This window comes from Rosa rugosa, chromosome 5 (genome assembly GCF_958449725.1).
Source record: "Rosa rugosa chromosome 5, drRosRugo1.1, whole genome shotgun sequence".
NCBI lineage: Eukaryota > Viridiplantae > Streptophyta > Magnoliopsida > Rosales > Rosaceae > Rosa > Rosa rugosa.
Genome location: NC_084824.1, coordinates 18,368,844 through 18,381,712, shown reverse-complemented (window position 1 = coordinate 18,381,712; position 12,869 = coordinate 18,368,844). Strand labels below are relative to the sequence as shown.

General features: G+C 36.9%; 1 protein-coding gene across 1 annotated transcript; it reads left to right on the top strand.

Moving 5' to 3' along the window:
- Positions 1–4,630: 4,630 nt before the first annotated feature.
- LOC133710698 (monothiol glutaredoxin-S2-like) lies at positions 4,631–5,373 on the top strand. Its single transcript, XM_062136832.1, has one exon. The coding sequence runs from the start codon at positions 4,823–4,825 to the stop codon at positions 5,129–5,131; it is 309 nt and encodes a 102-aa protein (XP_061992816.1). The 5' UTR covers positions 4,631–4,822; the 3' UTR covers positions 5,132–5,373.
- The last annotated feature ends 7,496 nt before the right edge of the window (positions 5,374–12,869 follow it).

Genomic DNA, 12,869 nt, shown 5'->3' with positions numbered 1-12,869 from the left:
TCTCAGTATTGGTGCTTTTATGAATATGGGAAGGAGAATATATATATATATATATATGTTAACCAAGTTATTATCACATTTCTCATGTAACGTAGATCGATACATGCATGCATGTATACTAGGTAGTATGGCAGTTCCAAAGACTGCATTTGAGTGCTGCATGCCTATGAAGGATACTCCATTGAAGGCACTACATTACAAGATCTCCTCTCAATCGTTTCTCAGGATCAAATTAATTAAATGGCATTGCTAGCTCATTATAACAGACAGCCTCCATTATGATGTGTAATTACAACAAATGGATGTGAGATGAACTGATGAAGTCTATATGAAATGAAAGCAAGACTTCAGTGCATACTAGTTAAAGGGGAAAGAACACATGATTTGTAAATAGAAGAAGTCGCTATACCAACTTAAACAAGCTGTCAAACAAATGATATATATCTAAGATTTCCTTCGGTTGAAATATATTTTAGATTATATGTCGGGGTAAAATTTCTTCGTTTTCAACTTGAAGAAGTTTCTCTCAAACGACCTTGACATATATGCGGCAAAACAAGTTACATAATAGGAATTAAGTTAATTCAATTACGTACATGTCTTATTAGGTTTGTAAGCATATATATTCTAATAGTTAAGAAAAAGTCAGAATTGTTCCAATTCACCCATAAGTTTAGCCTCCTACAGTCCTGCTATTTGAATTGGGGTAAAGCTATGGTATGTTAACATTTCTCATACATCAACTATTTTTACCACTTTAAGGACTCATGTTACCACTTTGAGAACTAAATTACTATTTTGAGGACTCATATGATAAACTAAGAAAATTTACCACTTTAAGGACTCATGTTACCACTTTGAGGACTAATATTACTATTTTGAGGACTCATGTGGTAACTAAAAAAATTTACCACTTTAAGGACTCATGTTACCACTTTGAGGACTAATATTACTATTTTGAGGACTCATTTTACTACTTTTAAGGCAATTGTATGCATGTCATACATTAACACATTGTAGAATTTTCTTTTGAATTGAACCATAAGACATGAAGACAATAAATAAATAAAATTATCATAAGAATCTTATAAGAATCGTATTGTGATTTGAGGTCAGAGTGCATAGGTTGTGGTAGTAGATTTCTATTTTAGGACTTGGGAGTTGGGACTCTCAACTCTATTTCTGAGTCACTGAGTGCTGAGAATATTGTGCTGCCATTGGACTTAGCACATGTGCATGACACATTTGTGGGGGGCCTTGGGTTGTAATTTACACATATTAATTATATTCTTGTGGTTCATGAAGGGCGAGGGGACTTGACTCATGAATGGAGATGGTAACTGCCATTGAACTGGATTCATGTTCCTGACTCAATTTCTTTTGCTGATCGACTTCTACTAACAGATTTTTTGGGCGTCAATACCAAGAGTTCTTTGGTTTACTTGGACAGATAAGCAGATGGATTAGCGATTCAACAGATTCTTATATATGTAATGAGGATGGGTTTGTTTCTCGAGGAAACTTGGGATATTATCGCAGCCTTCCAACCGCTTCTGTGGATCATTGCCGTTCACTGCTATATTTTTCCCGCTTGATTTCCTCACCTCGGCGTTCTTGTGGGAAAAGTTCCAAAAAATAAATAAAATAAGTTAGTGATTTACTCTAATAGTACTGAAATTTTTTGAGATAACAGCTCACACTTTTTTTTTCCCCGGAGTAGCTATGTAGGGACATGTGACACAACTAACTAGTAAGGTAGACTGCTAGTGCACAACAAAGATCAACCATTCATATCAACCATTACGATCAACCAAAATCCTTAAAACAGTTTGTGCTTGTCTTCAGTGCTAGCTGAAGTGCTGATAGAAGTGACAAATTAATTTGACAAGAATTGATGCCAGCACCAAGAAAAGCACGAATCGCAGTCAATCTTAATATATAAGATGTTTGCATAATATATATATGTGATTAAAACGTTGATAGAACATATTAAACATATGTGGATGGTTATATGCATCCTTAAGTATTTAGCAAGCAGCTAGGGATAAGATTTGGTTCCATAACAGAAATTAATGACACACTTGGATATAGATTTTTATTCTTCTTTTCTTTTCAGCATTAAGATTTTGGACGGAGATAGTATTCTGTCAGTTTTGGTATCTAGAAAAGCAACGGTAAAGAAGCTATAGCAAAGGGCCTGATGAGCCTCAGCCCTTTCTTCCTCATCTTTTCCTTCAGTGACAGAGAATCTGTACAAGGTCTGTACCTCACCAACCCAGAAAAACCCTAATCTTAGATTGTGATGCCACGATCCGTCCTCGCATTCTTTTTCTTTAAATTAAGCTAAAAAGTTGACATTCCTGTCCAACTTACGGCACCCACACTATGACACTAGCTACCTCCTTTAGTTCATAACGTAGATCTTATCCCTCTCTTATCAGGTTTTTATTTATTTATATTAAAACCATTTGATGTACGGTGTAGGAACCTTATTAAAAGCTTTCCGGCCAATCTCTACCTTCTCCCAGTTTGGGGCCATTTTAAATCAATCCCTGGCGAGATCGAACTCCTCAAAGCATTTTGCAGAGATTTCTGTATAATTTGACGTTCCCAACTTCCCATCAATTACGCGGCCAATATTCCGATTGGTGATGGAAAGCTGGAAAAAATTGAAGTTGAGGGGCTTTTCACTTGATGGGGAATATAATCCTGCAGTCTTCTAGATCGAGATGACTTATTTTACATGTAACAGATCGATGACTTACATATAATTTATTAATCCTAGTGTATAAGAGTAGGCAATTGTCTTTGCCAAAAAAAAAAAAAAAAAAAAAGAATAGGCAATTGACAGGGAAAGATATATAGAGGATAACTTGGGGGGGGGGGGGGGGGGGGGGGACCTCATATGTATGGTATCGATCTGCTGCCTTTCTAATTCTATGCAAGAAGTGTTGTCTGTAGTTAATTAATTTCTCTTTACAAAAAATAATCAAGTTCATTATAATTAGTTCTGCTATATAGTTTAGAATGTAGTACATTGTATGCATGTATTTTCTGTGGTCAAGCGGTTGCTTTCTGTTTCCCTTTCATGAATTGGGTTCGAATCCAAGTAGGAAAAGGAGGTCCCAACTGGAGAAATCCAACTATTCTCTCCGACTCAGAAAATATTCTAGCACATGCAGAATAAATAGAAAATGAAACACCTGCAGATCTATATGATCATATCAAATTTCCATGAGCACAAAGAAATAACGATTGTTAACATGGGTCCGTACATATTTGGAAATGGGAATATAACGCCCTAATCGGAAAAGTAACCTCAACGTTTACTTGATTCGTATGATTTTCCTCATTACTAACAGAAATGAAGCAGGTACCTATATAGGCAGCCAGGCAGGTGATGTAAAATAACGCCCTAATTGGAAAAGTAACCTCAACATTTGCTTGATTCTTATTATTTTCCCCATTACTAACAGAAATGAAGTAGGTACCTATATAGGCAGGTGATGCACAAACTTTTAGAGTTTTTCTATTGGAACCTCCAAATTTACTCACTTACCTCTATGCTTTTTACACCTCTTATCAAATTTTCAAATACTAAATTTACTCACTAAACCTCACTAAACTTCCTCAAATAACCTCACTCATATAATTTGCAAACAAATTATTATCTTTAAAATAAAAAATTTAGTCATTTCAATGATTTAATCACTCTATAAATCTTAACTAAATATACATTTCTTAATCAAACTTGAGTTTCAAAAATTAATGTCTAATCAATAAGAAAATGCCATGAACTATTATGTTTTTTTTTCTATTTTAGCTGTGCAAAAAAAAATGAAGAAATCATTTGTTTTTATTCTCAAAAAAAAAAATCATTCGTTTTTTAATATTGATTTTTTTTCTGTATTTTTTGTACCACATGATTAATTATTTAAATATTTTTAGTTTTTTTTTTTTTTTTTTTTTGCAGATATAATGGATTGACTTAGATTTAGGTCATAAATCATAAGAGGATTTATTTTGTTTTCCCTCACCAATATGCGTTCAACATATATATCATACATTTTTATGTCACATGATCTTAATCATATTTTTAATTCTTATTAAATATATATGAATGCTTTAATGAGTATGTAGTGAAATTGAAAATGAAAATAGATAACGAAAATAATAAGGAATACAATCTAATATTATTGAATTGGAAAGTCTACATAAAATAAATATAATATTTTTTTGGTATAATTATTGTCCTTAATAGTCATTTTATAATAGGTTATATATGTCATTTAATAATTTATAATAGTGACTCAAACTTTTAACACCAAAAAGAGAAACGAAAACGAAGAGCAAAATGCACAGGCAGGCACCATGACATATGTAGGATAAGAATAAATGTGAAGCCGTACAAAGGACGCGTCTCTATTTCCGTATGTTAAAATTCGACAACGTGCAAAGTTGATTCTCCTAGCTAGTGCAACTTTTGGATGGCTGTTAAGTAATGATCAAAGTTTATGAAATCAAATATCAAATCGAACATTCTTATTATCCTCCACTATCAAAACCGTACCCTTCAACTATTAGACAATGCCAATCCATTCTCACCCATCTCCTATAAAAACACTTCCCTGGCACTCCATAACTCACAAACACATCAAACCTCATCAATATATATACTTTCCTCAGAAACCTCTAATCTCTATTTCCTCTAAATCTATATAACACATTTCACCTACCTACCCACCATTGGCATTGGCATATACTTTGCCTTCAAGTCATTACATTTTCTCCTTGTTTACGAGAAGAAAGCTGCTAACTAGCAATGGAGGCGGTGACAAAGATGGTGTCCGAGAGACCTGTGGTGATCTTCAGCAAGAACTCATGCTGCATGAGCCACTCAATCAAGACCTTGCTTTGCGACTTTGGGGTGAACCCAGCAGTGTATGAACTGGATGAGATGCAAAGAGGGAGAGAAATAGAGCAAGCTCTGTTGAGGCTCGGATGCAACCCATCTGTGCCGGCTGTGTTCATTGGTGGCGAATTTGTTGGTGGAGCCAATGAAGTCATGAGTCTTCATCTTAAGCGCTCCTTAATCCCCAAGCTTAAGCGCGTCGGTGCTTTATGGGTTTGATCAATCTAATCATCAAGTTAACCAAGTACTTGCATGACAAGCACGCTAATAAGAATATTTATTAGTCATGCACGAGAGATATAAGATATAGAGCATGTGAGAGTTCCTTTTTTAAATAAGGCTAACTATAGCTACTTGATTGGTACTAAGCCACTCTTGGTGTTATTTTCCCAAACACTTTGAAATGGTTGACAATTGTACTGTTCAACACAATTAATATAATATATTGGTGCTTTATGAAATTGGAAAGGAGTGTGTGTGTGTGTTTTAGGGAATCGATATTTGGGAGAGAATTTGCAGTATTTTCATTGATAATAGGGGCCTCTTTATATAGAGGATTACAAGCATAGAGATAGAGTTGTACATGAAAACATAATGGTATATTGATTGGATATCTACTAAGATTCTCCGAGATTATCTCTAATACAAACCCTATTACAACTAGAGCAAGTAACCTAGAGTTTGGGCCAGACACATATTCTGGATTTTACTTGAACACTCCCCCTTGTGTCACCCAAACGTGGTGCTCCTCTCGTTGCCTCATTAAAAACCTTGCCGAGTAACAAAAACCCAGTGGGACAAAAATAACCTCGGTCGAAGGAGCAAAAGAACACAACACACCCTTCACGTTTCAAGATCAACATGTAGACATCTCCCCCTGATGACTACGATCATGGGAGTTCGGATAACTTCCGCAAACCAATGCTTGCAACATGTTTCTCGAACTTGAATTTGGGCAATGACTTAGTAAACAAGTCTGCAACATTGTCCTCAGATCGAACCTGGTTCACTTTGATCTTGAGGAACTTCTGTTGTTGCTGATACGTGCTTGGTATTGTCGCCTTTGATGTAGCCTTACTTCATTTGTTCAATGCAAGCAGCATTATCCTCATAAATGCTGGTAGGCTCATCTGTGGTAGACTTCAAATCACAATTGCTTAGAACGTGCGTAACTATGGATCTAAGCCACATACATTCACGAACCGCTTCATGAAGAGCAATAATCTCTGCATGATTCGAAGAAGTAGCGACTAGAATCTGTTTAGTAGACCTCCAAGATATCGCGGTCTTACCTATGGTGACCACATAACCAATTTGGGAACAACCTTTGTGTGGGTCAAAGAGGTACCCAGCATCAGCAAAACCTTCCAAAACACTTATATCATTTTGGGATGGGGAGAGAGAATTCAGACCATTGTTGGTGGTGTCCATAACATATGATGGGTCTGAATCCATCGTCTCTCTGTAGGGATAGAACAAGCTCATATCAATCGTACCACTTAGGTATCGAAAGATATCTTTAACACCAGTCTAATGGCGTCGTGTTGGTGCAGAGCTATGTCTAGCTAACAAGTTCACGTTGAAAGAGATGTCCGGTCTTGTGCATTGTGCTAAGTATAATAATGTGCCTATTGCACTTAGGTAGGGCACTTCTGCCTCTAGCACGTCTTTGTCATCGTCTTTTGGACAAAATAGATCCTTCTTTGGATCAAGACTACGGACGACCATTGGGGGTGCTTGAAGGCTTAACTTTGTCAGTATTGAAATGCCTAAGCATCTTTTGGGTATAAGATGATTGATGAATCAAGATACCATCTTCACGGTGCTTAAGTTCCAAACCGAGGCAAAACCGTGTTCTCCCAAAGATCTTTCATCTCAAACTCAGATTTCAAGTGTTCAGCGGTTTCCCTTAACTCTTAAAAGGTGCCAATTATGTTCATGTCATCAACATAAACCGCTACTATTGCAAATCTGAAACTTGTTATTTTTATGAACGCACATGGGCATAGTTCATTGTTAACATATCCCTTCCCAATCAAGTAGTCACTTGGACGGTTATACCACATTCATCCGGATTACTTCAATTGACACGCTAAGGATAAGCGCGCAATTTAACCCTGCAAAATGTAGTTTTCAGTATAGAATAAGTAGGGATCGTTTTAGCCGGGGATTGAGGGTACACCTGTAATTGCAAAAACCAATAAATAATTAATAAAAGTATAAAATATTATTTACAAAAATAAAACAAAGAATAGAAATATATACAAGTAAACACAAAAAAGGGGGTTTTAGGATTTTTAAATCAAAAATTAAAATAAATAAAACAAAGAAACTGTAAAAACATATATACAAGGGAGGAACACAAGGAATAAAGATCAAAACCACAATCATATGCATGAAATCCCATTACAATTCCTATAGTTGATCTTCTATGTCATGAGAAAGAAGTTGACCATGTGAAACGTTAGTAAGCAAATGATTTCCCATATTTTACTTTCCTTGAATATTTAATCTAAGTGAAAGCATCTAAATTAAACCTATTGAACATGCAATCATAGTCTAGAAAGCTAGCTAATCAAGAACACATTCAACGCATGAAGAACAAAGAAAGGATGTCAACCAAAGTGCACAACCTAGTATGGAAAAGTTCATCTATTTGCAATCATCCTTAATTGATTTCGACTTTTGTCCAAAGCCTTTACTACTTATGATATAGGTTCACAAAACTATTAGGTGAATTGTTTACCTAAATCTAGCTCCAATTACATGCATATATCCTAAGTTGGCTGTTGAGTCACAAATTACTTATGCAATTGTGCCCCATAATTATGAAAATTGATTTGTCTTCCATGCTATTTTACCCTTTTTAATCCATTTCCTTTTATTTGTAGGAAACCTTGCATTGAGAATAAAATGACTATTTGAGGCTTGAAATGCGGAGATTTATGGGAAGAAGACACAGAGATTGGAAGAAAATTGCAAATCGACTTTTCCGGCGATTTTTCCGGCAAACTTTTCCGGAGACTTTTCCGGCGAGCCGCCACTCATGGAGGGTCCCTTCTCCAGCAAAGGAGGAGCATGGTTGTGAGAATCACTCATCACTTAAAATTCAAATATCTCCCTACACCTTGTCCTTTTGTCACCTTGCCAATTTGGGACCATTTGGGGGACAATGGTGTAAGAGCATCTCTTGCACACTTTGGGACCAAAGAGGACACACATAGTTGATCAAAGAGAGGCCAAAGACTCATTCTTTAGCATTCTTGACTCCATTCAATCATCTTCATCCTATCCAAGATCCATTTTCTCTCTAGAGAAGACACCACCATTTCCACCACTAAAACCACCATCTCCACTACTAAAACCACCATTTCTACCACTATAACCTCCATTTCCTCCACCACTCAACACCACAACTCACCTTAGAGATTCCAAATTTCACTATTCTTACCAATATCAAGAGCTTGGAGCAAGGAGAAGGAGGTGACTACCACCACATCATGTTCTTGGAGACCCATCTCCACCACCTCTTCCGGCATCATCAATAGTCACCCTTTACTCCCTATCTCTTTATGTATTTGATGTTTAATAGAATGTTGAAGCTTGTGTATCTAGCTATGTGTGAGTAGTTAATTAGTTGGGGCTAGGGTTGAAAACCCTAGCCAAACTTGCTTATATTGATGCTTTTGTTTATAAATTGATGCAAATTCATGTTGTCATTCTCACATGCTAAGTCAATAGTTGAATGCATTACTTAGACGTAATCAATTTGAGTTATGTGTTTGCCATCACATGAAGTTTTCCCTAGAGATTGATTACCTTTAGGCAAAAAGGGATCGGAGCATGAAAGCACACCATATGTGCATGTGAGGGTAGTGAGCTAAAATCACCTAGAGATAGGATTGGTTTGCTTACTTGGTTACCTAAACTCTAAGATTTATGCATTTAGGGGCATTTTTGAGACCTATCCGGTAATTGAATTTGTCTCTAGGTAGTTAGCTCTAGACTTATCCCGTTAGAGTTAATAAAATGAAAGGAGTTTAAGCTTTAGTAGTCCTATCAAGATGCTAAGAGGGTAGTTGGACAATTAGCTTTGCATCATTCATATTCAATTGCTTTAATGCTTGCAAGGGAGGCAAAAGGTGAAACCCGATGCCCTAACTCCCATCCATTTGATAACAACTTGTCTAGTTTAGCTTAGTTATTATTACTTGCTTTCATTGTTTCAATTTGAATAGAAACCAATCTCAAAATCAAAATCAAATCTCTACACACCATCTTGCACATACTCACCATGAACTTTGGTTCACTTGTGAGCCTTTGTTTGTGATTGTACATTTGCATATTCTTCTAGTTTTTCCTTAGGTTTTCCCTAGCTAGGAAAGGATTTACCAATCCTCGTGGGTTCGACATCCTTACTTAATCCCCTATTCTATAACTTGTACCTCTTGCACTTGAGGGTGGCTTCAAAGGGGTTTATCTAAGGGGGTACACATCTTGTATACACAATTAGGGACACAGGCTTATTTGGCAATGGTGGTAATTCCTAGGGTGCCTCTATCCGTTCCAGAATCAGGGACATGTATTGATAAAAGTCTCAACAAGCATAAGAGTGAATTCTAGCATTCTCTAGTCCATTAAACTTAATCTATGGCAAGCAATCAATCAAATGAAAGAATAATGAGATCATCAAAACATCAACAAGAAAATAAGAATATATTTTTCATTTATCACTCCAAGAAAAAGGGACATGGGCTAAAATATCTCACATGGGATTTTATGAATCAAAACTCAACTTAACATGCTCATATTTTGTACCAAGGTTACGAAATTTACCTAAATCTAGCTCCAATTACATGCATATATCCTAAGTTGGCCACCAAAGAACACATACATATAAAAGTTTTCTACAATCCAAAATCAATCAAGCAATCTCACATAAGCAACATAGAAATCAACATAAAGAAATCACAACTTTACTTCAAAAGATATAAACGGGTTTTAAACTTTGCCCTTAACGTCATGTTAACTAGAATCCATAACTCTACGAATCAAACAAAGGAAAACAAAAGAAAGTATGAAATACACCGTGAAAGATGGATGACAAGCCTTGAGACGAAGAACTTGAAGATCCTTGAAAGCAAGCAATCTTCTAGGGACGACACAAGGGTGGATGGCGGCTAGGATCTTGATGTATTGCATGACTTCTTCTCCTCCTTGGTTGAGACACAAAACTTTTGAAGACTAGAGAATGGAGAGAATTTTTGGTGTGTAGAATTATTCTGAGGGGAGAGGTGGTGTGTAGAATTGTGGGAGAAGTGGTGTCTTTGGCTTCAAGAATTGCTGCTATTTATAGCGGAATCATCCTCTCTTGTGATGCAATCATGGCCAATCATCTAGAGGTGATTTCTCCTCCAAATTTCCTTGATTTTCTCATGACAGAGTCTTGAATTTTCTGATCTCTTTTCCCCTTTTTTTTTTTTTTTTTTTTGAATAACTCTTTTCCCCTTAATGACTCATGGTATATTCCTTGAATAGTGACCAGATACATCCCTTATTCCTCTCCTTTGAATTGCACTAATTTCTTCTTGCAAGATTTGTGCTCACAATGAACTCCTATAATCAAGAAAAATCAGAAATTAATTGGAGTCTATAATCAATAAGAAATAAGATAATTAGGAATAAATATTGACTATGAACACTTCCCTTTTATCTCCATGAAATAAGAAGAATTTATGTGAATGAAAATTCCTTGAATTCCTCCTTATTTTTGTGCTTCATCTTATCCTTCATGTTTCCTTGATTTCATCACTCAAGAGTTTTCAATGGGATGGACTCTCTTTAAAACAAGAAAATCAGAAATAGGAAAGTTCAAAGGAAGAAAGTTCCCTAAAACAAAATAGGAAATATTTCCTAAAATGAAAGAGAAAAGTTTCCAAAATGACTTATCCTTCATTTACGCACATTTATGCTCTTTTTCACCTCTTTTCTCCGATGTACCTAGAAAATAGAAACTAAATTAAAAATGATTAAGTAAAGGAAATAACTAAGCAAAATATGGGGAGTTAAATATTAAAATGTCGCATTAATATGCTCTTATCATCAATCCATATAGTGAGCCTTTCAATCTTATTGCCAACGTGCTCTGTAGTTTAGAGCCACTTGACTTGGGTAATTGAAGTTCATCCGAAACCTTCATATAAATCTATGTATTTAGATCCCCATATAGATACACAGTAACCACATCCATAAGCTGCATGTTCAGTTTTTCAGAAACTACCAAAACTGACAAGGTAGCGGAATGTAATGACGTCCATTATGGGAGAATATGTCTCCTCATAGTCGATTCCAGGGCGTTGTGAGAAGTCTTGCGCCACAAGGCGAGCTTTGTACCTTACAATCTTGTTTCTCTCATTACGCTTTCTAACGAATACCCATTTATGACCAACTGGTTTGATATTGGGCGGTATTGGCACAACTAGCGCGAATACCTTTCTTTTCGCTAGAGAATCTAGTTCTGCCTGGATCACATCTTTCCATTTTAGCCAATCAGCTCTATGTTGGCATTCATCAACGGAGCGTGGTTCGATGTCATCGGTCTCAATAATCTCACGCACTACAGAATACACGAATACATTATCTATGATGATGGAGTTTCGTTCCCACGTCCCATGTACATTAGTGTAATTTACAAAGATATCTACGTTCTCAGGGATAGGTTCTGACATTGAGGTGTCCTCCAAAGATGTCTCTTGGGCATAACCATAATCTAGAACATTCTCATGGGACGGATTTTGAGTATCGATGATCAAAGAATTTGTTTGTGCCTCATTCGTTCTCTTTCTAGGGTGAGTATCCTTCGAACCAATCTGTCTACCGCGCTTCCTCGCAGGACCTGCGGCCATAGACTCCATATCACTGCTAATATGGGCAGTGACGCCATCTTCTGGTATCTCAGGAGCGGCGTTACGTCCATTATTTGGGACGTCAATTCTTGCAAGCACGTTTGCAGCAGGTATATGTGATCTCGTCACTTCAGAAAACACATCAGGTAGAGTATCTGCTACGTTCTGGAGCTCGATTATTCTTCACTCTTCAAGTTTGGACTGTGCGGTACGGGGATCAAGATGAGACATAGTGGGGACAGACCAAGAAAATTCTTGTCGTTCCTGTTGAACATCTGTATTTTTATCTCGCCCTAACAATGGGAAGACTGTTTCATCAAAGTGACAATCCGCAAATCTAGCGGTAAAAAGATCGCCTATCAAGGGTTCCAGGTAGCGGATGATAGTTGGAGACTCATATCCAACATATATGCCCATTCGTGTTTTTGGATCCATCTTAGTACGCTGTGGCGGCATTATAGGCACATAAATGGCACACCCAAAAATGTGTAAGTGCGAGATATCAGACTCGTACCCAGTCACTATATGTAATGCAGAGTAAGGTTGGGTGGCAGTGGGTCGTAGACGAATTAGCGACACTACGTGCAATATTGCATATCCCCAAGAGGAAACAGGGAGACTGGTGTGCATAACCAATGTCCGTGCTATCATTTGTAGGCGCTTAATAGCGGCTTCCGCTAGACCATTTTACGTATGAACATGAGAAATTAGATGCTCTACATCAATCCCCAGTGACATGCAATAGTCATCGAACGTTTTCGATGTAAACTCCCCAACATTATCAAGTCGAATAGACTTAATAGGATGGTACTTCATAGGATGGTCCAGGTAGTGAGCCCGTAGACGGATAGTCTGGGGGTAGGAGTTTAGCGAAAGCAACATTTCGAGTGGACAACAGCGCGACATGTGACCAGCGTGTCGACGCATCAACCAATATCATAAAGTATTTAAAAGTTCCGCAAGGTGGTTGAATTGGTCCACAGATATCTCATTGGATTCTCTGTAAGAACGGAATTAGTATTTTTGGATCCTTTGCGTAGGACGGTCTCGGT